Raw genomic sequence first — 26,024 nt, 5'->3', positions numbered from 1 at the left:
GCAGCAGGCAAGTGAGGGACAGAGACACTATTTTGGACCAGAGTTGCAGGAGGATGGGGCGAAGGAGAACATTAGTGTGCGGAGGCTACAAGAACGGGCAAGGGTTGACAGAGTCTGAGGTGATGGAGAGGGAGTTCGAGGGCCCCCATTTTGATCAAGAGCTCAGCAGTTTATACGAGAACAAAAAAACGTGGTCTCACCTCCAGAGTGCAAACATGGCAATGAAACAAGCCAGCGGATTGGCGAGGTTCCCAAGCACCACAGCCAGATGAAAGGTGGCGCTCCCATAGGGCAGGCAGGAGTAGGTCTGTATGGACGGCAGCACCCCATTGGTCAGGGCGTTGGAGACAGCCAGCAAGGTCAGCAGGTAGATGTTGCGCGGCGTGCAGAACGGAGGTGGCATTTTGGAGGCATCTGCGGTCTCAGTGGACAGCCGGCTCGATTCTTCGGCGCTGCCGGGTCGGTGCCGGTCGCCGGAGCCCTGCCGGGCCAGTCCGGCAAAGGACACGAGGGAGATGGTCATCAGGCCCACTAGAAACCAGAAGAAGGAGCTGGCCGAGAAATTCTCCTCCAGGTAGTGCGGCCGGAGGGCGTGGGAGTCATTGGCATGGGAACTGTTGGCATGGGAACCATTGCGACACTCCAGCTGACCCACTCCCTGTGCCAGGGCCGCCACACATGGGAAGAGAGCGCTGAAGCCCTGGCCCACAAAGAAGGTCCTGATGAACTTGGATGGGAGGCGGAACATGAAGGGCAGGAAGGTGACATTGGAGGTGCAGCAGACAAAGGCCAGGGCGAAAGCCAGGGTCAGGTAGGCCACACTGTGCCGCTCCCCGCCAACCAGCACAGTCCGATTCCAGGAGAGGGCCAGGGCAGCAGAGGAGACCACACCCAGGACCTGGATGCAGTAGATGACGCAACGTTCATTCAGGCGGCCCGGGGAAAACTTGTGAGCGAGGGTGACCGAGATAGGGCCAACATTCGAAAAAGCGATCAGCACCGTTAAATAGGCCGGCAGATTCCACCCTAGGGAATGGGAAAATAAAGAGGAAGATTAGTGTTAGTCTGAAATAACCCTCAGTTCCACAAGGAATCATCATCATCTCCTGCCATGTCTTTCTCCCCCTCTCCATTTAGATCTCTAGGCTGATCAGTTGAGAAGTGGTACTTCAACAACAGGTGGCAACACAGGCACAATGGGCTGAATGTTTCTATACAGCACAGAAGGAGGCCATCGAATACAAGTGCAGGAGTAGGCCATTCGAGTCTGCACCACCATTCAATAAGATCATAGCTGATCATGCAACCTCAGTACCCCTTTTCTGCTTTCTCTCCATACCCCTTTAGCCGTAAGGGCCATATCTAACTCCCTCTTGAATATATCAAACGAACTGGCCTCAACAACACACTGCAGTAGAGAATTCCACAGGTTCACAATTCTGAGTGAAGTAGTTTCTCCTCATCTTGGTCCTAAATGGCTTACCCCTTATCCTTAGACTGAACCCTGGTTCTAGACTTCCCCAATATCAGGAATATTCTTCCTGCCTCTAGCCTGTCCAATCCTGTCAGAATTTTATATGTTTTTAATGAAATCCTCTCATTCTTCTAAACTCCAGTGAATACAAGCCCAGTCGATCCAATCTCTGGATTCTATGATAAGAGAGCTGATTTATCAGTAAAGATACATTGTTAACACAGGCAGGAGTTACTGAGCCAGTCAGGTACAGAGGGTTACTCGGGTCCTGTACAACAGGTCTTTGGACATTCCAATTGTGAAATTTACAAAAAACATGGTCATAAAGGTGGGCATCTGCACTGACGCCCCAAAGGTAATCAGCAACCTACTCAACACTGCGCTGTACCAGAAGGACAAGAGCAAACAAAATCTCCACCATCAGTTTAAGAACAAACTTGAATTTTTAGCGCACCTCAACCTCATGTCTCAAAGCTCTCGAGTGTAGTCACTGTTGTAATGTAGGAAATGCACCAGCCAATTTGAGCATAGCAAGCTCTCACATAGCAATGCAATACATGTTTAGTGATATTGGCTGAGGGTTAAATAAATTGGCCAGTACATCAGGGTTAATGCCCCTGCTCTTACAAGAGCAAAAAAAAAATGTCGGTCATTCTGCCCCTCGAGCCTGCTCCACCATTCAATAAGATTATGGCTGATCTTCGACCTCAACTCCTTTCCCCACCCGATCCACCGCGATGCCCCTAGAGTCCAACAACCTCTATCTCAGCCTTGAACATAATCAAAGACTCAACATCCACAACCCTTTAGGGTAGAGAATTCCAAAAATTCAAAACTAGTGAAAAAAAATGTCTCCTGATCTCAGTCTTAAATGGCCAACCCCTTATCCTGAGACTATGCCCCAGAGTCCTAGATGCTCCAGCCAGGGGGAAAACAACCTCTTGGCATCCACCTGGTCAACCTCCCTCAGAATGTTTCAATGAGATCACACCTCATTTTTCTAAAAGCCAGAGTATAGGCCCAACCTGCTCAATCTCTCCTCACAGGAATCAATCTAGTGAACCTCCAAGGCATATCTATCCATCCTCAGTAAAACAGTGCACTGTACTCCAGGTGTGGTCTCAAGTCCTGTACAACTGTAGCAAGACTTCCTTACTCTTGTATTCTGACTCCCTTGCAAAAAAGGCCAACATGCCATTTACAAACATAGAAACAATGACCGACAGGTAAAGGCCGTCTGGCCCATCCAGCCTGCCCCACACAATTGGGATACCTTGTGTATCAACATACACACCCCACCCCAAACCATGCAATCTCCTGGGAGAGGCAAAAAGCCCAAGCCAATGTGGGAGCCCAATCTCCCAACACATCAAGATCTACTTGAAGCAGATGAGCATCTTCTACAGTTCTAACACTCGCACAGTTCTTGGTATCATCTGCAAGTTTGGAAATTGTGCCGCTGACCCCAAAATCAAGATAATTAAATTTGCCTTCTTAATTGCTTGCTATACATGCATACTGTTTCCAGTGCAAGGACCCCCAAATCTCTGAACACCAACATTGCAATCATTTTAAAAATATTCTATTCTTGCTACCAATAATAACCTCACATTATACTCCATCTGCCACCTTATTGCCCACTCACTTAACCAGTCTATATCCCTTTGCAGGCTCTACATCCTCCTCACAGCTGACTTTCCCCACCTAGCTTTGTATCGTGAGCAAACTTGCAATACATTACACTCGATCACGTCATCCAAGTCATTAACATCGATTGTAAATACCCGAGGCCCAAGCACCAATACTTTTAGCACCCCACTAGTTACAACCTGTCAACCTGAAAGTGACCAGTTTATCCCTACACTCCATTAAGCAATCCTCTATCCATGCTAATCCCAACCCCATCAGCTATCATCTTGCACAACTTATGTAGCTTATCAAATGCCTTTTGGAAAAACAATTATACTACATCCACTGGCTCCCCTTTATCTACCCTGCTAGTTACATCCTTAAAACTGATAAATTTGTCAAACACTTTCCTTTCATAAAACCATGTTGACTAATTATATTACCATTTTTAAAGTGCCCGGTTACCACTTAATAGATTCCAGCATTTTCCCAACAGATGATGTCAGGCTAACTGGCCTGCAGTTCCCATTTTTCTCTCCTTTCTTGAATAGCAGGATTACATATCTTCCAATCCACTGGGATGGTTCTGGAATCTAGATCACAACCAATGCATCCACTATCTCTGCAGCCTCTTTTAGAACCCTAGGATGTAGGCCATCAGATCCAGGGGATTGGTCAGCTTTTCTCAACTGATATCAATTACTTTTAAGTTCCTCACTCACCAGCCCCTTGGTTCCCCACGATTTTTGGTATGCTTTGTCTCTTCTACTGTGATGACCAATACAATATATTTGTTTGTCACTGCCATTTCCTTGTTACAATTTCTCCTGTCTCAGCCTCTGAGGGACTAACACTTACTTTTGCTACTCTCCCTTTTTACATACTTGAGAAGCTCTTACACAGTCTCTTCATATTTCTTGCCAACTTACTCTCATTCTATTTTCTCTCTTTTTTGGTCATCCTATGCTGGTTTCTAAAGCTCTCCCAAGCCTCAGGCTTACTACTCTTCACAACATTACAAGCCTCTTAAAATCTAATACTATCCTTAAGTTCTTTAGTCACATAGTGGATCACTTACCATGGAGTTTACTTCTCAATGGAGAAACTAATGCAACTAAAAGCCAACAAATCCCCTGGACCCAACAGCCTACATCTTAGGTTTTTTTTTGATGAAATAGCCCCGTGGGAGTTTTGACGTCCACCTGAGGGGGAAACATAGGGCCTCGGTTTAAGGTCTCATCCAAGTCGATACCACGGAGAGTGCAGCACTTCCCCAGTACAAGTCAGGACAGCACAATACCAAGCTGGTCAACAGCAGAGGGCATTGTGGATGCATGTGCTTTTACCCTCAGTTTGTGGCCAGGCTAAGCCACGATTAGCTGACTCGTGGGCAACCAGGGTTGGGGAAGAGAACAAGAAAACCGGAAACTTCTAGATCCGTACGTCACAGACCGATCTCACTGAAGCCATTGGGGGAATCTCCAAACAAAAAAGTGTGTTTGGAAACTGTCATCTCTGGCACTCACCTTCAGGCAGGAACTTGGTCACCACTGGAAGCTCCACCCACAAGGAGTTCACCGCAACCCATGACCCCATTCCAAACATGGCCACCAACAGGTGGGTGAAGAGTGTTTGACCCAAACCAGACGTGGACATCTTGAGCAGTCAGGTGATCTGGGAAGGCAAAGCAACAAGCAGCAATTGTCATCCAAGGGCAAGATCAAGACAAGCACCCCAGGGGCTGGACTCAACCCTAACTCCCTTATCCCTCCAGGTGTGGCCTAACCAGAGTTTTGTATAGATGCAGCATAACTTCTAGTCCTTTATATCTAAAGGCCAGCATGCCATTTGCCTTTTTGGTTATTTTATGCACCTGTTCATGAGATTTTAGTGATCGATGTACATGGACCCCTCTTTAGACTTCCACTGCCTCTAGCTTTACCATTTAGACAGTACCCCAATCTATCTTTTTATGGTCCAACATGGATGACCTCACATTGAAATCCATTTGCCAGTTTTGCCCACTTAATATTGTAATTTTTTGCTTCCACCTACAATGCAACCTATCTTTGTGCTACTGGAAAACTGGATATGTGGCTCTATCCCATCATCCAAGTCACATAATAATACTGGAATAGTGGAGGCCTCAGATCCCTGTAGGACACTAGTCACATCCTGCCAATTGGAGTACTGCTCATTATCCCTACTGTCCTCTGCCACTCAGCTAATCTAACCAGGTAAATAATTTGCCCTTTAATACCATGAGCTTCAATTTTAGCCAACAATCTTATGGAGGAACTTTATCAAATGCCTTCTGAAGTCTATATAAACATCCATAGATATTCCCCTTTTGACTACTTTAGTCACCACTTCAAACAAAAAAAAAAATTCAATCAAGTTCGCTAGGTCATACTTGGCAACATCATCCAAAAACATGGCATCAGTTTCCACATGCACTCTGATGACACCTAGCTCTACCTCACCCCCACGTCACTAAATTGTCAGACACAGGACAAGCAGAAATTTTCTCCAATTAAATGTTGGGAAGACCGAAGCCGCTGTCTTTGGTCCCCACCACAAACTCTGTTCCCTAGTCACCGACTCCATCCCTCTCCCTAGCATCTATCAGAAGCTGAACAAGAGATTGTTCACAACCTAGGGGTCATATTTGACTTTTAAATGAGCTCTGACCACATATCTGTAGCATAACTAAAACCACCCATTTCCACCTTCGTAACATTGCCTGTCTCATAAGAAACATGAGTAGTAGGCCATTTGACCCCTCATGCCTGCTCCACCATTCAAGATCATGGCTGATGAGCGACCTCAACTCCACTTTCCTGCACTATCCCCATAATCTTACATTAAAAGGCAGTATATAAAATCATGCTGTTGTCCTCTTAGGTAGGAGAGATCACAGGTTTGGGAAGAGCTGCCAAATAAGGCTTGGTGAGTTGCTGCAGTCATTCCTCACAGCTCACAGACTCCAACACCAAGACAGTTGAGGCGCTCTCTGCACCTTATCTAATGCTTGCAGTGTTTCAGCAACATGAATTGAACACATTGGTGAAGGGGTGTCTGACTAGAACACTGCACTGTTTGACCATGTACTTCCTAACTTGCATCATGCAAGCTCACCTAACAAACATCTAGCAATCTTTGACATTTTCAGGAGGAGGAGGAAGAAAAGAGAGAGAGAGAGAGAGAGAGAGATAATTGCAGAGTTCCACTATCTTGTGTGTGAAGAAGTGCTTCCTGACATCAACCCTGAACAGCCTAGCTCTAATTTTAAGGTTCTGCCCCCCAGGCAATGACCTTGTCTAATAAAGGCAGGCAGCAAACTAGTTATACCCTTAGTAAGGAGTCAGCAACTTTGGGAGTAAGGGGACAACTTTGCCAGCGCATTACTCTCCTTACCTGAAGTGCTGTACTAGTCCTGGTCACTGCTCAACAGCTCACTGCAACATGTGCCTTGTCTAACAGCCCCTTCCCACTCACCAGCACCTCACTGACCAGGGTCACCGCCTGATCCTGAAGCCAACTACACATACTTCCCGCTGTCCCTGGATCAGTAATTTATATTCACCAAGCAACCACTACTCCACAAGAAGCAGCATGTGGATTGGCCTTGTTGTGTTTATACCATCCAATCGTGGTGAACCTTGTCTTAAAGGGGCATGTTCTTCTTAAAGGGACAATCCAATATTTTTTTCTGCCGACAAAAAATTTCAGGGGAAAAGAAACCACATGAAGGAAAAGTGTTTTTTAATGCACAGATAAGCAAGAGATTTCAACTCCCCCCACCCCACTCTGAATCATGTTAGATGTGTAGAAAGCGCAAAAGTTAATATCGCTCCTTTAAAAAAAGGTGCAGATGCAAAACATCTGATCATGAACAGGATTAGTAATAACACATTTTACAAAAGGAATTGTCTCACAACATCATGCAATGGTGGCCAGCAAGCTGCAGAAAGGAACCAAGTGAAGGCTTACATAGAATTACACAGAATATACAGCACAAAAACAGTCCATTCGGCCCAACTAGTCTGTGCCACACGAGAACTTGCATTCATACATATATAGTGACTTATTATACTCTCAGTATATTCCAAAGACCAAGGTCAGCTGTATCTCAGTGATAGCACTCTCATAACATATGAGGCTCAAGTCTCACTGCAGAGACTTGAGCACATAATCCAGGCTGACATTCGCAGTGTGGTACTGAGGGAATTCTACGCTGTCAGAGGTGCTGTCTTTCAGATGAGACATTAAACCGAGACAATCTCAGGTGGATGTAAAAGATCCTGCAGCACTATTTCGAAGAAGAGCAGGGAGTTCTTCCCGGTGTCCTGGCCGATATTTATCCCTCAGCCAACACCACGAAAATAGATTATCTGGTCATTATCTCATCGCTGTTCATGGGACCTTGCTGTGCTCAAATTGACTACCACCATTCCAACATTCCAATAGTGACTACACTTTGAAAGTACTTCAGTGCCTGTGAAGCACTTTGGGGCATCCTGAGGGTGTGAAAAGGTGCTGTATAAATGCAAGTCCTTCCTTCCTGATCAATAACTTACTTTAAGGTGAAATCACAGTTGTTATGTATAAAAACACAGCCATCATTTTGCAGACACAAAGATCCTACAAAGAGCAAAGAATATGAATAACCTGTTAATCGGTTCTTTTTTCAATTGGCTGAGGGAGGAAAGTTGGTCAGGATACAGATAAAGTTCTCTGCTCAACTCTGAATAGTGCCATGAGATATTTTGTGGCCACCTGAACTGGCAGTGTGTCACCTGAAAATGGCACCTCTGACAATGCAGCACTCTCTCGGCACTGCAATGGAGTGTTACTCTAAATGACGCACTCAAGTCTTTAAGTAGAACTTGAATCTATGACCTTTGACTCAGAGTCCTGCCACTGAGTCAAGATGGCACAAGTTGAGTAGTCGGAGGAGGTGGGGAGGGGAATTATGGAGTATTCTCAGAGGAGAAGAATTTGATGAGGAATAGAGGAAATGGGAGAATAAACTGCAAATTATATGCACCGGGAATTCCGCCCAAGCTATTGGAGTATTTTGAATACATTCTCACAATGTAAGTGTTGCTGGTGAGGCCGGCATTTATTGCCCATTCCTACTTGCCCACAGATGGTGGTGGTGGGCCTTCTGCTTCTACAACTGAATGAGTGGCTTGCTCAGATAGTTACAAGTCAACCACTCAGGTGTGGGACTGGAGGTCAGACAGGATAAGCACGTCAGGTTCCCTTTGTAGGGGAGGACGAAAACCCCTCATTTTACCCAGAAGGAAAAGGGCTGTGGGATCAGTCTGTGCTGTGAATTGAAACCGATGGAAGGAAAACTTTGGGACACAAATGGAGACCCCCCCCTCCCCCAGTGTTTGGACTCATAGGAAAGGGAATTTAATTTGGAATTATCTACCAGAAAGTTTGAAATCCTAAAGTGCACATGGAAGAAACTACGAACTTTAATCGAATTTGGGAATTTTTTAAAGGTCTGCAAGAAAAGGGGTGGAGTCAATATCAAAAGGGCCAGTTTGGACATTGGAACTAATCAAATTGTCTGGGAACTGTATACCCTCGAAACTTGCCCCTTGAAAACATTAGCATTTAAACAATGCCACATACATATTCCAACACCTTTTTCATCAGGCATCGAAATATCTGGCTCAGGCCAGACTAGCACAATGGCTATAGGAGGCCAATGCAATCAACACCCACTCAAACCTTGAGTAGGTTAAGATCAGTGGGAAAAAAACCTAAAAACCTCAAACTGCTGCATTTTTCAAAATCAAAAGTCCACCAATGAGAAGAATCGACTTCAGCAGGAGAGGCGGACTGGATAATCTGGCTATAAAAAAGGGGTTTCTGACATAGTGAAAGAGGAGTGATGATTTTCCCTGCCCTGGTGATTCAACAACCACAACCACAGGCCTCTTGACACTGAAGGAAAACCAGCGTCCGAAGACACCAAAGATAGAAGAAACAAACCACCAGACTGCAGAAGGCACAGTAGTGAGTATAACCTCTGGTCCCCAGAACTCCCAACTCAGTTAGGCCAGGAAAGGTGGGAGGTTGGGCATTGTACTGCTAAACTGGTGTAAAGATTTTCGTTGTGTCCGTTTAGTGGGATTTAGGGGGATTGTTTTGTTGGTGTATTGCTGTCTGTTGAGTTACACCTTGCCAAATAAATTGGAAGCCTAAAGTTCCTCTTGGAATCACCTTGTCTCAGTTCTATTGTATTACATCTCCTGATCGTGAGTCTTATGTCAGAACCGTGTAAGGGAAGCTAGGAGCGCCTCGAAAACGTTCAACTGTGTGTCACAGGCTAGGGAAGAAGGGGTTAGGAGTGTTTGACACTCACAGGTGCCTCACAGGCTAGGCATAAGCTGTGGGGACGCACGAGTCTCAAAACCCCCTTCATAAGCTGTGGACACAGTCTCTCCAGGAGTGCTCTTGCAGCACTCAGGGTACCTCACAGGCCAGGCATAAGCTGTGAGGGCAGAAGCCCAGAGAGAGACACCCAAGGCACAACAACAACCCTGTGAAAACCCCTTACACCTTCCATGAAGGACATTAGTGAATGAGTTGAGTTTCTATGACAATCTGACAGCTTCATGATCACTTTTTATTTCCAGATTTTTAAAAACTGAATTCACATTCTTAAACTGCTGTGGAGGAATTTGAACTCAAATTCACCAGATTACCGGTCCAGTAAAATTAGTACTAAACTATTGTACCCCAGAATTCAAAGTAGGACAAGAAGTTTGTGACTTTTGGTACTGTTTCAATGGGCAAAGATGGTAATTTCTGGTCCCTTATGTCCCCATATATTCTTCAGGAAATTAGAATATGGCGGGGGGGACAGAGAATTAGGTTACATTGGCCTAGTGATGTGTCATGGGTTTGATTATCTCAGGGAGTCGGGGAGGAATTTCCCAGAGCTTTTCCTGAAACTGGATACAATATATTTGCCTTCACCCCACCGGAGTGCGTCAGCATTACTAGTGGTTGGGGAAGGTAGTGCATGAAGTTGCGCTGTCGAATGGGTATGGTGGCCATGGATAGACCTGATGGTCTTTTCTTATCTTGCTTTGAATTTGTTCGTATGGATTGAGAATGGCAGTAACAGGATGGAGAGGTTTGTGGTTCCAGTTTGTGAGGGAGAGAAGGGGTTTGGGGTTGTCTTTGGTCAACGGATGATTCCGGAGTACTAGGAGGGTTTGGCTGTGGAGAAGAGGGGGTGGAGGAGGTACTTGTGATAGTCAAGCCAGACCTGGCGGTGGGTATAGGCAGAGGGAGAACTTTCAAGACTCACACTCTGGGGCAGTGCTGAGGGAGTGCTGCATTGTGGGAGATGCCGATCTTCAGAGGCCCCATGTGTTGGGACCAGGTGGGTGTGAAAGATCCCAGAGAGCAGGGAGTTCTCCAGGTACCCAGGGGCCTCTTCAACCACTAATAACCGATTGTTCAACTCACGCTGTTATAATCGCTCAACCATTGGTGCCTTCTGTTGCCTAGGCTCCAAGCTCTGGAACTCCCTGCCTAAACCTCTCTGCCTCTCTTTCCTCTTTCAAGACGCTCATTAAAACATACCTCTTTGATGAAGCTTTTGGTCATCTGCGCTAATTTCTACTTATGCAGCTCGATGTCAAATTTTTATCGCGTAATACTCCTGTGAAGCGCCTTGGGACGTTTCATTATGTTAAAGGCTCTATATAAATACAAGTTGTTGTTATTGTTAAGTAGGATCTCACACAAAAGGGCGGTCACTTTCCCCTACACAACACTAGCCACTGCCCTTCCATTGGGTCCAAAGACTATGGAGTGTTTCTGGGAGACGAGATAAGGGGGTTGTGGGGCGGGGGCGGGAGGGAAGACGTGTCTAGCCATGATAGTCAGAGCACCATGGTGTGGGGCAGACTCGATGGACTAGCTGGTGTTTTTCCTGCCCTCATATGTCGTATGTCCTAATCAGGCGTGCAGCAGGTGTGATTGAGCCTGTGGCTCATGGACCTGAGCCCATGAAGGTGACTGTTGTACAAGGGGCAAGATTGGAATGGGAGACTATGCAAGGCCTAGGCAGAAGCTAGGCAATGCGGGTGGTTTAGATGTCTGTGTAAGTGGTGAGCCACACTCATCATCATAGGCAGTCCCTCGGAATCAAGGAAGACTTGCTTCCACTCTTAAAAATGAGTCCTTAGGTGGCTGAACAGTCCAATACGAGAACCACAATCCCTGTCACAGGTGGGACAGATAGTCATTGAGGGTAAGGGAGGGTGGGACTGGTTTGCCGCACGCTCTTTCCGCTGCCTGCGCTTGATTTCTGCATGCTCTCGGCGATGAAACTCGAGGTGCTTGGTGCCCTACCGGATGCACTTCCTCCACTTAGGGCGGTCTTTAGCCAGGGACTCCCAGGTGTCAGTGGGGATGTTGCACTTTATCAGGGAGGCTTTGAGGGTGTTCTTGTAACGTTTCCTCTGCCCACCTTTGGCTCGTTTTCCGTGAAGGAGTTCCGAGTAGAGCGCTTGCTTTGGAAGTCTCATGTCTGGTATGCGAAAGATGTTGGCTGCCCAGCGGAGCTAATCAAGTGTGACCAGTGCTTCAATGCTGGGGATGTTGGCCTGGTCGAGGACGCTAATGTTGGTGTGTGTGTCGTCCCAGGGGATTTATAGGATCTTGCGGAGGCATTGTTGGTGGTATTTCTCCAGCGACTTGAGGTGTCTACTGTACATGATCCATGTCTCGGAGCCATACAGGAGGGCGGGTATTACTACAGCCCTATAGACCATGAGCTTGGTGACAGTTTTGAGGGCCTGGTCTTCAAATACTCTTTTCTTCAGGCGGCCGAAGGCTGCACTGGCGCACTGGAGGCGGTGTTGGATAGAAACATAGAAACATCGAAAATAGGTGCAGCAGTAGGCCATCCGGCCCTTCGAGCCTGCACCGCCATTCAATAAGGTCATGGCTGATCATTCCTTCAGTACCCCGTTCCTGCTTTCTCTCCATACCCCTTGATCCCTTTAGCCGCAAGGGCCATATCTAACTCCCTCTTGAATATATCCAATGAACTGGCATCAACAACTCGTCGTCAATGCCTGCTCTTGTTGATAGGAGGCTCCCGAGGTATGGGACTGAGCCACACACACACACACCAATGCACACACATATGCACGAGTGAGAAAGATTGTTCAATACTCTCTAGAACACCACAGGTCCTTGTACAATGACTGTGTTGCTGGAGGCGGCAGCAGCAGCTGACTGCATGTTATCAAGACAATATAGGCCACATGTCCAGTGGCACAGGTGATCAAAATTCATGGGCCTCAAGAGTGGAAATCAGAGGCAGGGAAAACAAGTGTCTTTTTCCCATCAGTCCTTCAACAGGGACTGGTGGCAGGCTGGTATATTACATATAAAAAAAGTATACAAGTATCAATGTAATGACATCTGTGAAATTCGACTGGTCAGGCTGCATAATGTGGACTGTATTGCAATGTCAGCTGTGGCTCAGTGGGTAGCACCCTTGTCTCTGAATCAGTAGGTTGTGGGTTCAAGTTCCATTCCAGAGACTTGGGCACAAATACCTAGGCTGACACTCCAGTTCAGTGCTGAGGGAGTGCTGCATTGTTGAAGATGCTGTCTTTTGGATGTGGTATTAAACTGAGGTCCTGTCTGTGGATGTAAAAGATCCCGTGTTACTATTTCAGCAGAAGAGGTATAAGAGTTCTCCCTAGTGTCCTGGCCAATATTTATCTCTTAACCATCTTTCTTAAAAAGTTGTCAGAGAGAGTGGTCAGCCCTTGGACGTTTTCTGGGGGGTTACTTTCCTCCTTCAGAAAAAGTCGGAAGAGCCTGCTGAGGACTGGACTTGGTGAATAGCTTACCACATTCCAAGTTTTTCTACCTTCTTAATTCCTTTGTGGCTCTCAGTCAACTCAAACATCCGATTTTCTATGTTTCTATGTTTCTATGAAAGAAAATATTAGGCAGGGTGAGACCAGTAATAGGGAGTAAAGTGCAGCCTTCAGGACCATGCTCATGGAATGAATGCTTAGGCATATGTTTATTAGGACTGTGGCCCTTTTATCATGTTTACCATTGCAACTGTATTAATACAATTAAGGTGCATCCAAATATATTTTTAACAGGTTCTTAATGTCTCCTTTATTGGCCTTTTATGACTGTAATAAGTTGTTATTCTATACTCAAGGCGAATAGCATAGATGCCTTTAAGGGGAAGCTAGGTAAATATATGAGGAAGAAAAGAAAGACTTGCATTTATATAGCACCTTTCACGACCACTGGGTGTCTCAAAGTGTTTTATAGCCAATGAAGTACTTTTGGAGTTTCTTCTTCTTAGGTAATCCCCCGGAGTCGAGGATGACTTGCTTCCGCACTCATATGAATTCTAAGGTGACCAATGAGTCCAATGCGGGGTCTACAGACTCTGCCACAGCTGAAGGGATGGGTGGATGCGGTGCATGATCAGCCACGATCATATTGAATGGTGGTGCAGGCTTGAAGGGCCGAATGTCCTACTCCTGCACCTACTTTCTATGTTTGTCGTCAGCTCCTTCCGCTGTTTGTGCTTGGCTTCCGCGTGCTCTTGATGAAGAGGCTCAAAGTGTTCGGCACCTTCTCGAATGCTTCTCCTCCACTTTGAGCGGACTTGGACGGACCAGGGATTCCCCAAGGGTCGGAGTGCAGTCACTGTAGTAATGTAGGAACTAGGATATGGCGGTAGGGTGAGATGGGGTGGAGTGGGAGGGATGGCTCTGGAGAGTGTCTGCCAGTACAATTGAGCCCTTCGGCGACTAATAGGCACTGGAGGGACTGCTGAGTTTGTCCTGGACACACAGGTAGAAACATTATTATTTAAATTGTTACATTTTTGTTGTCTTTTTTATGACTTGGGTTTTAAAAAATAAAAGGAGGGAGGAGCCTTGTGTGGAGCATAAACACCAGCATAGAACAGTTGGGCCGAATGGCCTGTTTGTGTTGGGCCGAAAGCCTGTGGAGTCTCAAGCCCCATTAATTGTCCGCCGGTATTTCAAATTGAGCCCTATTTACCAGATTGTTGAGGGTTTTAAGAGCCTGAGAGGGTGATATACAGGCAATAGATCCAGGAAATCGAAACACTAAAGCAAATAGCAGAGTCAAATAAAACTATTTGCTGAGTTTGTCAAAACTGCTCCAGAAATAGCTGTCTGTCTGTCTATGCAAATGAGCAGCTGCAATAAAAAAAATAAACGTCAGCGTTTTGCTTTGTGCCACGCGTTTAACGCAAAATAAAAATAACATGTTTTTTAAAAAAAAGTTACAAAATAAATAAAAATTCGGTCAGTTTTTTTTAAAGTCGCTTTCGCCGTTGCCCCCTCCCCTTTAAGACGTTGCCTTCCAGGTTGTGTTGTGAAGAGCGGCGCAGGCGCGAGCGCGAGCGGCCGCTGGCCTGTTGTGATTGACGGCAGCGGTGGACCAATCGCTGGTGAGCACCGCGCTTCCCTGGCGGAAGGAGGCGGCTGCGAAGTAGCCAATTGGCGAGAGCTGGGGGCGGGACCTGGAGCCTGCGAATCAGGTTAGTGCGACCCAGAGCGGAGCGGCCGGGGACATGGCGGCGGCGGGCGGGGAGTGACTGAAGCGGAGCGCAGAGTGAGTGAGTGTGGGAGTAGCAGGAGTAGCAGGAGTAGGAGGAGGAGGAGCAGCAGGAGCAGCAGGAGCAGGGCGAGGCCGAGGCCGGGCGGTTCACATAGGGTTACTAACAGGAACAGGACGTGTGCGGCGGTGCTTTCGAAAAGCCTTAATAAGGCCTCGTTACCATGGTTACTGTCTCTCTCTGAGCCCCCTCCCCCATCCATCCATCCAGTTGGATATCATTCCCCCTCCCAGTTGGACACCATGGTTACCACCCCCTCCCAGTTGGACACCATGGTTACCACCCCCTCCCAGTTGGACACCATGGTTACCACCCCCTCCCAGTTGGACACCATGGCTACTACCTCTGCCCCAGAAATTCCACCATTTAAAGTGGGTACCAGGCGACTGCTGTGGTCCTCAAAAGTTGTATTCCTGCGATGCTGGGCAAGACTGCAGATGTCGCTGGAACGCACTGGATTAGTCTTCCACTCAATTAGTGAATGTGGTGGGATCATTAGGGGGTCTTTGTAAAATAGTCTCATACTCGCTACTTCAGAGACTTTCTCAAAACCCACCTCCAACATGCCATCAGTTCGGTTGCCAACCAGAAATGTCCTGGTGTCTCCAAGAATTAAAGATTAATCTCTCGAACCAGGAGAAAGATCATATGGGCATAAATAATGATTTAAAAAAATTTTGTTTGAACACTTTTGCTCATTAGTTATAAAAATGTAGTATATTTGCATTTTCAGAAAGCATTTGATAAGGTGCCACACAAGTTGACGTTGCACTAGATTAGGACTCAAGGGATTGGGGGGTCATAGAATGGTTACAGCACAGAAGGTGACCATTTGTCCCGTCGAGTCCATGCCGACGCTCAGCTAGTCCCGCTCCCCTGCTCTTTCCCTGTAGCCCTTCAGATACTTATCCAACTCCGTTTTGAAAGATAAAATTGAGTCTGCTCCACCCTTCCAGGTTTTAACCACTCGCTGCGTAAAATGTTTTTTTTTTCTTACATCGCCTTTGGTTCTTTTGTCAAACACCTTAAATCTGTGACCTCTGGTTCTTGACCCTTCTGCCAAGGGGAACAGTTTCTCTCTGGTCCAGACGCCTCATGATTTTGAACACCTCTCTCAAATCTCCTCTACTCTAAGGAGAACAACCCCAGCTTCTCCAGTCTGTCCACGTAACTGAACGCCCTCATTCCTGGAATCATTCTTGTAAATCTTTCCTGCACCTTCTCTAAGGCCTTCACATAATTCTTAAAGTGTGGTGACAGAATTGGACACAATATTAGGGTTGGGGGTGAACCAGTGTTTTATATAGCTTCATCAAAATTTCCACACTTTTGTATTCTATATCTCTATTTATAAAGCCCAGGATCCTGAAGTCTTTTTAACTGCTTTCTCAACCTGCCTTGCCACCGTCAACGATTTGTGCACACATAACCCCCAGGACTCTGTTCATGCACCCCCTTTAGGATTGTACCATTTAGTTTATATACCCTCTCCTCATTCTACCAAAATGCATCACTTCACACTTTTCTGCATTTCACCAGCCTGTCTATGTCTTCCTGCAGTCTATCGCTGTCTTCCTCACTGTTCACCTAGAATTCCAAATTTTTTGTTACCTACAAATTTTGAAATTGTGCCCTGTACAGCCACGTCCAAGTCCTTAATCTATATCACGAAAAGCAATGGTCCCAGTACTGACCCCTGGGGAACACCACTGTGTACCTTCCTCCAGTCTGAAAAACAACTGTTCACCACCACTCTGGGGGCGAAATTGCCCTGTGACCCGTTTAGAAGTGATAACCTTCCGGGGCCGGGACATGTATTGCTTGGCCCGGAGGTTCCTACCCCCCCGGCGTGGAACTAGGCCCTTCTGCCCCTCAATGGAGGTGGAGAGCTATCAGAGGTGCTCCCGGTAGACCAACGCTGAGTCCAGCACAGTGATCTGAGGCGCAGCGCCCCGTTGGCAACATCAGCGCTATGTGGATGCTCCGCGTAGTACTGTCGTGGCAGAATGTCACTCCCTTTCAATTACTGAGCAGGATGGCAGCCTGGTCAAGGCGAGGGCCGCTATTGTCGTGCTGATAGAAGAGTCGGCCGACGGAAAAATATAAGAACATAAGAAATAGGAGTAGGCCATACGGCCCCTCGAGCCTACTCCGCCACTTAATACGATCATGGCTGATCCGATCATGGACTCGGGCCCACTTCCCCGCCCGCTCCATAGCCCCTTATTCCCTTATCGTTTAAGAAACTGTCTATTTCTGTCTTAAATTTATTCAATGTCCCAGCTTCCACAGCTCTCTGAGGCAGCGAATTCCACAGATCCACAACCCTTTGAGATGAAATTTCTCCTCATCTCAGTTTAAATGGGCGATCCCTTATTTTAAGATTATGCCCTCTAGTTCTAGTCTCCCCTATCAGCGGAAACATTATCTCTGCATCCACCTTGTCAAGCCCCCTCATAATCTTGTACGTTTCGATAAGATCACCTCTCATTCTTCTGAACTCCAATGAGTAGAGGCCCAACCTACTCAACCTTTCCTCATAAGTCAACCCCCTCATCTCTGGAATCAATCTTGTGAACCTTCTCTGAATTGCCTCCAATGGAAGTATATCCTTTCCTAAATATGGAAACCAAATCTGGACGCAATATTCTTGGTGTGGCCTCACCAATACCCTGTACAACTGTAGCAAGACGTCCCTGCTTTTATACAAAGAAGACAAACGTAGGTCCCTTGCAGTCGGATTCATGTGAATTTATAATGAGAAACAAAGAAATAGCAGACCAATTGAACCAATTCTTCGGTTTTGTCTTCACGAAGGAAGACACAAATAACCTTCCGAATGCACTATGGGACAGTGGGTCTATTGAGAAGGAGGGAAATTGATGGGATTGAATGCTGATAAATCCCCGGGGACCTGATAGTCTGCATCTCAGCGTGCTCAAGGAAGTGGCCCTAGAAATAGTGGATGCATTGGTGATCATTTTCCAACAGTCTTATCGACTCTGGATCAGTTCCTATGGACTGGAGGGTAGCTAATGTAACACCACTTTTTAAGAAAGGAGGGAGAGAGAAAACGGGTAATTATAGACCGGTTAGCCTGACATCAGTAGTGGGGAAAATGTTGGAATCAATCATTAAGGATGAAATAGCGGTGCATTTGGAAAGCAGTGACAGGATCGGTCCAAGTCAGCATGGATTTATGAAAGGGAAATCATGATTGATGAATCTTCTGGAATTTTTTGAGGATGTAACTAGCAGAGTGGACAAGGGAGAACCAGTGGATGTGGTGTATTTGGAATTTCAAAAGGCTTTTGACAAGGTCCCGCACAAGAGATTGGTGTACAAAATCAAAGCGCATGATATTGGGGGTAATGTATTGACGTGGATAGAGAACTGGTTGGCAGACAGGAAGCAGAGAGTCGGGATAAACGGGTCCTTTTCAGAATGGCAGGCAGTGACTAGTGGAGTGCCACTGGGCTCAGTGCTGGGACCCCAACTCTTTACAATATATATTAATGATTTAGATGAAGGAATTGAGTGTAATATCTCCAAGTTTGCAGATGACACTAAACTGGGTGGCAGTGTGAGCTGTGAGGAGGACGCTAAGAGGCTGCAGGGTGACTTGGACAAGTTAGGTGAGTGGACAAATGCATGGCAGATGCAGTATAATGTGGATAAATGTGAGGTTATCCATTTTGGGGCCAAAAACACGAAGGCAGAATATTATCTGAATGGCGGCAGATTAGGAAAAGGGGAGGTGCAATGAGACCTGGGTGTCATGGTTCATCAGTCATTGAAAATTGACATACAGGTACAGAAGGCAGTGAAAAAGGCAAATGGTGCATTGGCCTTCATAGCTAGGGGATTTGAGTATAGGAGCAGGGAGGTCCTACTTCAGTTGTACAGGGCTTTGGTGAGGCCTCACCTGGAATATTGTGTTCTGTTTTGGTCTCCTAATCTGAGGAAGGATGTTCTTGCTATTGAGGGAGTGCAGCGAAGGTTCACCAGATTGATTCCAGGGATGGCTGGACTGTCATATGAGGAGAGACTGGATCAACTGGGCCTTTATTCACTGGAGATTCGAAGGATGAGAGGGGATCTCATAGAAACATATAAGATTCTGACGGGACTGGACAGGTTAGATGTGGGAAGCATGTTCCTGATGTTGGGGAAGTCCAGAACCAGGGGACATAGTCTTAGGATAAGGGGTAAACCATTTAGGACTGAGATGAGGAGAAACTTCTTCACTCAGAGACCTATGGAATTTCTTGCCGCAGAGAGTTGTTGATGCCAGTTCACTGGATATATTCAAGAGGGAGCTAGATATGGCCCTTGCAGCTAAGAGATCAAGGGGTATGGAGAGAAAGCAGAAAAGGGGTACTGAGGGAATGATCAGCCATGATCTTGTTGAATGGCGGTGCAGGCTCGAGGGGCCGAATGACATAGTCCTGCACCTATTTTCTCTGTTTCTATACTCCATCCCCTTTGCAATAAAAACCAAGATTCCATTGGCCTTCCTGATCACTTGGCTGTACCTGCATACTATCCTTTTGTGTTTCATGCACAAGTACCCACAGGTCCTGCTGTACTGCAGCACTTTGCAATCTTTCTCCATTTAAATAATAACTTGCTCTTTGATTTTTTTCTGCCAAAGTGCATGACCTCACACTTTCCAACATTATACTCCATCTGCCAAATTTTTTCCCATTCACTTAGACTGTCTATGTCCTTTTGCATATTTTTTGTGTCCTCCTCACACATTGCTTTTCCTCCCATCTTTGTATCGTCCGCAAACTTGGCTACGTTGCACTCAGTCCCTTTCTCCAAGTCGTTAATAATATAGATTGTAAATAGTTGGGGTCCCAGCACTGATCCCTGCGGCACCCTACTGGTTACTGATTGCCAACCAGAGAATGAACCATTTATCCTTACAATCTGTTTTCTGTTCGTTAGCCAATCCTCTATCCATGATAATATATTAACCCCAACCCCGTGAACTTTTATCTTGTGCAGTAACCTTTTATGTGGCACCTTGTCAATTATGCCGCAAACAACCTCCCCTTTAAGGGACGCCTGCTTTGCAACCCAGTGACATCGGTCGGCGCCATCCTCGCTGCCCACGGGGGCTTACCTGTGGGCTTCAGTTTATCTGCCAAGCCTATTATATGGTACTTTGTCGAATGCTTTTTGGAAATCCATGTACACTAAGTCAACCGCATTACCCTCATCACTGGTTGGGGAGTCTAGACCTTGGGGACATAGCCTACAGAGCCAGACATTTTAGAAGTGAAGTAAGGAAACACTACTGCACATAAAGGATGGCAGAAGTTTGAAACACTCTTCCACAAATGGAAGTTGATGCTGGATCAATTGTTAATTTTAAATCTGAGATTGATAGATTCTTGTTAACCAAAGGTATTGAAACATACAAAAATCTTACAGGGTTTGTCAGGGTAGATGCAGGGAGGATGCTTCCTCTGGCTGGGGAGTCTAGAACCAGGGGTCACAGTCTCAGAATAAGGGGCCACCCATTTAGAACTGAGATGAGAAATTTCTTCACTCAGAGGGTGGTGAATCTTTGGAATTCTCTATCCCAGAGGGCTGTGGAGGCTCAGTCTTTGAATATATTCAAGACGGAGATCGATAGATTTTTGAGTATTAAGGGAATCAAGTGATATCGAGGAAGTGTAGGAAAGTGCAGTTGAGGTAGATGATCAGTCATGATCTATTAAATGGCGGAGCAGGCTTAAGGGGCCGAATGGCCTACTCCTGCTCTTAATTCTTGTGTTCCTATGTATTCAGGGATATGGGGCAAAAGCGAGTATATGGAGTTAGATCACAGATCAGCATGATCTCCTTGACTGGCAAAACAGGCTTGAGGGGCTAAATGGCCTACTCCTGTTTCTATGAATAAACGGATCATTTTTGGGATGGCAGGGTGTAAACTAGTGGAATGCTGCAAGTATTGGTGCTTGGGCCTCAGCTATTTACAATACAAAGTCTGCAAAGAGATATAGACTGGTTAAGTGATTGAGCAAGAAGGTGGCAGATGGAATATAATGTGGGAAGGTGTGAAATTATCCACTTTGGTAGGATTAATGGAAAAGCAGAATATTTTTTAAGAAATGAGAGTCTAGTAAATATTGGTATTCAGAGCAATTTGGGTGACCTTATACATGAATCACACAAAGTTAACCTGCAGGTACAGCAAGCAATTAGGAAAGCAAATTGGTCTTTATTGCAAGGGGTGGACTATAATAGTAAGAAATCTTACTGCAATTGTACAGAGCTTTGGTGAAACCAGACCTGGAGTGCTATGTATAGTTTTGGTCTCTTTACCTAAGGAAGGATATATTTACCTTGAGGGGCGCAACAAAGATTCACTAGATTAATTTCTGGGATGAGAGGGTTATCCTATGAGGAGAGATTGAGTAGAATGGGCCGATACTCTAGAGTTTAGAAGAATGAGAAGTGATCTCATTGAAACGTATAAAATTCTTAGGGTTTGACAGGGGAGATGCTGAGAGTCTGTTTCCCCCAGCTGGAGAGTCTAGAACTAGGGTCATAGTCCAGGGACAAGGGGTCGGCCATTTAGGACTGAGATGAGAAGTTTCTTCACTCAGAGTTGTGAATCGTTGGAATTCTCTGCCCCGGAGGGCTGTGGATGCTCAGTCGTTGAGTATATTCAAGACAGATTGATAGATTCTTGAGCACTAAGAAAATCAAGAGATTTGAGGACAATGCAGGAAAGTGGAGTTGATGTGGAGGATCAGCCATGCTCTTATTGAATGGCGATGCAAGTCGAGGGGCTTTATGTCCTACTCCTGCTCCTATTTCTTATGTTCTTGTGTTCTTAAATATTGGGGAGAAAAGGCTGTTTGTGGTTGGAGACAGACGGTCATGTGATCAAACCTCCAAGAATATGTCTAACCATAAGCCACTTCTCCCCTAACCTCTGCCTACTGTATGATCTGACCCTTTTGTGAAGTATTTTGGGATGTTTTTCAGCCGCTATAATTATAGCTTGAAATAAAGACAGTAAATGCTGGAAATACTCAGCAGGTTATCTGTGGAGAGAAGAACAGAGTTAACATTTCAGGCCTTTATCTCTAGGAGGTTGGAATTCAAAAGGGAGGAAATTTTGCTTTGGTTATACAGAGCTCTGGTCACACCCCATCTGGAATACTGCGTTCAGTTCTGAGTACCGCACTTCGGGAAAGATATATATTGGCTTTGGATAGGATACGGTGCATTCACCAGACTTACACCAGGAATAAAAGGATTAAATTATGAGAACAGGTTGTGTAATCTTGGCTTGTATTCTTTTGAGAAGGCTGAGGAATGAGCTAATTGAGGTTGTTAAAATGATAAAAGGATTGGATAGAGTAGATACAGAGAAACTATTTCATCTGGTGGGGGAATCCAGTACAGGGAGTCTTAAATCTTAAAATGAGAGCTAGGCCATTTAGGAGTGAAATGAGGAAGTACTTTTTCGCACAAAGTGTAGTGAAAATCTGGATCTCACTCCCCAACCAACAGGCTGTGGATGCTGGGGTTCAATTCAAATTTTCAAGACTGAGGTTGATAATTTTTTTTTTTATTAGGTAAGGATAACTGGCTATGGAGCAAAGGCAGGTAAATGGAGTTGAGGTACAGATCACCTATGTTATATTTGAATCTGTATCTGGACTTTCAAAAGGCGTTTGATAAAGTGCCACATAATAGTCTTGTTAGCGAAATTGAATGGGATTAAGGGGGCAATGGCAGTGCGGATACGAAATTGGCTGAGAGACAGAAAGTCAAGAGTATTGGTGAGCGATTGTTTGTTGCCCTGGAGGGGAATATACAGTGGTGTTCCCCAAGGGTGAGTGTTAGGACCACTGCTCTTTTTGATGTACATTAATGACCTGGACTTGGGTATAGGGGGCATAATTTTAAAGTTTGCAGATGTCACAAAGCTTGGAAATGTGGTAAACCAGGATGAGGATAGTGACCAGGACATAGACTGGAGAAACGGGCAGGCACATGAAAGATGATACTTAATGCAGGGAAGTGTGACGTGAAACACTTTAGAAGGAAAATTTACACGGCAATAGAAACTGAAACCCCTCATCCCTGGTACCATTCCAGTAAATCTCCTCTGTACTCTCAAAAAGAGTTCACGAATAGGGAGACCTATACATTCACAAATTAAGATGGCAACATCATTGGTTAGGCCTCTGCTGGAGTATTGTGTTTCATTCTGGGTACTGCACTTTAGAAAGGATGTCAAGGCCTTGGAGAGGGTGCAGAGGAGATTTACTGGAATGGTAAATTCCAGGGACGAGGGGTTTCGGTTATGTGGGGAGACTGGAGAAGGTGGGATTGTGTTTGTTAGAGCAGAGAAGGTTAAGGAGAGGTTTTGATAGCGTAGATGGGGATAAACTGCCAGGAGGTAACCAGAGGAAACAGATTTAAAATAATTGGTGAAAAAAACCAGGGTGAGATGAAAATTCCTTTTACTCAGCGAGATGTGATTTGGAGTGCACGGCCTGAAAGGGCGGTGGACGCATATTCAGTAGTACCTTTCAATGGGGAATTGGATAAATACTTTGAAAAGGAAATATTTGTATGGTCATGGGAAAGAGTAGGGGGGAGTGGGACTAATTGGATAGCTCTTTTCGAGAGCAGGAACGATGGGCCGAATGGCCTTCTATGCTGTATGATTCTGAGTGGTGGCTCAGCCTCGTGGGGCTGAATGGCCTACTCCTTTTTGCTGTTCGCTAACACTTTGGATTGAAGAAACATGGCCAGAATTAGCTGTAGCTGGGTATCCAATGGCATATGCCGTTAAACTTGCCCTTTCATATCTAGATTTTAACATTTTTGCGTGGCAAGTTGCTGGATTTGCTAGCCGATGAGGTGCCGCGAGGGGAACAGAGCATGTGGGACCTGAGTGAACAGGGAAATCCACTAGGTGACTCCTTAACCAAGCAAATTGAAGGATTTGTAAATTAACAGTGCAAGGACTGAGAAGGGAGTGTAAATTAGAGCAGATGAATTCAATGTCAACTCAGGTACAGAAAGCGAGGGAAAGAAAGATTGGATTAAGAGAGAGAAAGGAAGAATGGATTAAGAGAGCTGAAGAAAAAGAGATCAAAAGGAAAACTTAAAATAAAAATCAAACGTTTAAAAATCTAACATTTTTAACATTTCCAGCAGCAATTAAAAGCTTGAATGAATGAGACTTCACACCAGTAATAGTTATTTTTCAGTGCCAGAGAAGTTCATTGACAGTAATTAATACTTAGCACATTGTTAAAAGGGTACTTACACTTGAAATAACAAGATTTGACTTTCTGTGCCATCATCGTAGATCTCCTCTGTACCATCTCTGCAATCAGATCTTATAGGATAGATGCAGGGAGGATGTTTCCCCTGGCTGGGGAGTCGAGAAGCAGGGTCACATGGCTGATCTGATCATGGACTCAGCTCCACTTCCCCGCCTGCTCCCCATAATTCCTTATCCGCTTATCGCTCAAGAAACTCTCTATTTCTGTCTTAAATTTATTCAATGTCCTAGCTTCCACAGCTCTCTGAGGCAGCAAATTCCACAGATTTACAACCCTCTGAGAGAAGAAATGTCTCCTCATCTCAGTTTTAAATGGGCGGCCCCTTATTCTAAGATCATGCCCTCTAGTTCGAGTCTCCCCCATCAGTGGAAACATCCTCTCTGCATCCCCCTTGTCAAGCACCCTCATAATCTTATATGTTTCAATAAGATCACCTCTCATTCTTCTGAACTCCAATGAAGTAGAGGCCCAACCTACTCGACCTTTCCTCAAAAGTCAACCCCCTCATCCCTGGAATCAACCTAGTGAACCTTCTCTGAACTGCCTCCAAAGCAAGTATATCCTTTTGTAAATATGGAAACCAAAACTGCATGCAGTATTCCAGGTGTGGCCTCATCAGTACCCTGTATAGTTGTAGCAAGACTTCCCTGCTTTTATACTCCATCCCCTTTACAATAAAGGCCAAGATTCCACTGGCCTTCCTGGTCACTTGCTGTACCTGCATACTATCCTTTTGTGTTTCATGCACAAGTACCCCCAGGTCCCGCTGTACTGTGGCACTTTGCAATCTTTCTTCATTTAAATAATAACTTGCTCTTTGATTTTTTCTGCCAAAGTGCATAACCTCACACTTTCCAACATTATACTCCATCTGCCAAATTGTTGCCCACTCACTTAGTCTGTCTATGTCCTTTTGCATATTTTTTGTGTCCTCCTCAAACATTGCTTTCCTCCCATCTTTGTATCGTCAGCAAACTTGTCTACGTTACACTCAGTCCCTTCTTCCAAGTCGTTAATATAGATTGTAAATAGTTGGAATCCCAGCACTGATCCCTGCAGCACCCCACTAGTTACTGGCTGCCAACCGGAGAATGAACCATTTATCCCGACTCTCTGTTTTTCTGTTAGTTGGTCCTTGGCCTTTGCCTAGATTTCTTCAATTAAATGAAAATGTGGTAAAGCATCCTGTTCTCCTCCGCCCCCCCCCCCTTCCCCGCTGCGCCCCCACCTCAAACAAAAACAGATTTTGATGTCTTTTTTTAGCGAGATTTAGAACCATAGAATCCTACAGCACAGCAGGAGGCCATTCGGCCCATCCTGCCTGTGCCGGCTCTTTGAAAGTCCCACTCCACCGCTCTTTACCTATAGGCCTGCAAATTTATTCTTTTTCAAGAAATTTATCCAATTTCCTTTTGAAAGTGACTATTGAATCTGCTTCCACTGCCCTTTCAGGCAGTGCATTCCAGATCATTACATCTTGCTGTGCTTATATAAAAAAAATCTCCTCATCCTCCCTCTCTTTTGCCAATTACTGTGTCCTTTAGTTACTGACCCTCCTGCCAGTCAAAACAGCTTTGCCCTATCTACTCTCAAAACTCTCAGCATTTTGAACACCTCTATTAAATCTCCCCTAACATTCTCTGCTCTAATGAGAAAAATGCCAGCTTCTCCAGTCTCTCCATAACTGAAGTCCCTCCTCTCTGGTGTGAATCTCCTCTACACCCTTCCTAAAGTGTGGTGCCCAGAATTGGGACATAATATTCCAGCTTCAGCTGATTTATAACTTGTCTCATTTGGTAGCAACATAGAAAATAGGTGCAGGAGTAGGCCATTCGGCCCTTCGAGTCTCCATCACCAATCAATAAGATCATGGCTGATCATTCAACCTCAGTACCCCTTTCCTGCTTTCTCT

The 26,024-nt window shown here is 45.4% G+C and overlaps 2 protein-coding genes across 8 annotated transcripts in view; one reads left to right on the top strand and one right to left on the bottom strand.

Moving 5' to 3' along the window:
- slc52a2 (solute carrier family 52 member 2) overlaps nucleotides 1–14,327 on the bottom strand; it is a 50,404-nt gene extending 36,077 nt beyond the window's left edge. For 3 of the 6 annotated variants that reach the window (XM_070881879.1, XM_070881878.1, XM_070881874.1), the window contains exons 1-3: nucleotides 6,521–6,684; nucleotides 4,630–4,777; nucleotides 201–1,026 (exon numbers count right to left, since the gene is read on the bottom strand). In XM_070881879.1, the coding sequence (XP_070737980.1) occupies nucleotides 201–1,026; nucleotides 4,630–4,759 (956 nt within the window). In that variant the 5' untranslated portion in view covers nucleotides 4,760–4,777; nucleotides 6,521–6,684. Of the gene's footprint in view, nucleotides 1–200; nucleotides 1,027–4,629; nucleotides 4,778–6,520; nucleotides 6,685–13,678; nucleotides 14,160–14,197 lie in introns of those variants that run through there. The other 3 variants (XM_070881877.1, XM_070881875.1, XM_070881876.1) reach the window with 3 other exon arrangements.
- A 369-nt stretch (nucleotides 14,328–14,696) lies between these two features.
- fbxl6 (F-box and leucine-rich repeat protein 6) overlaps nucleotides 14,697–26,024 on the top strand; it is a 35,794-nt gene continuing 24,466 nt past the window's right edge. The window contains exon 1 of one of the 2 annotated variants that reach the window (XM_070881871.1): nucleotides 14,697–14,780. The gene's annotated coding sequence lies outside the window, so the exon portion shown is untranslated. The remainder of the gene's footprint in view (nucleotides 14,781–26,024) is intronic. The other variant, XM_070881870.1, reaches the window with a different exon arrangement.

Source organism: Pristiophorus japonicus, chromosome 5, assembly GCF_044704955.1.
Source record: "Pristiophorus japonicus isolate sPriJap1 chromosome 5, sPriJap1.hap1, whole genome shotgun sequence".
NCBI lineage: Eukaryota > Metazoa > Chordata > Chondrichthyes > Pristiophoridae > Pristiophorus > Pristiophorus japonicus.
The sequence above is the reverse complement of the archived record's forward strand: the minus strand, read 5'-3'. Positions and strand labels throughout refer to the sequence as shown.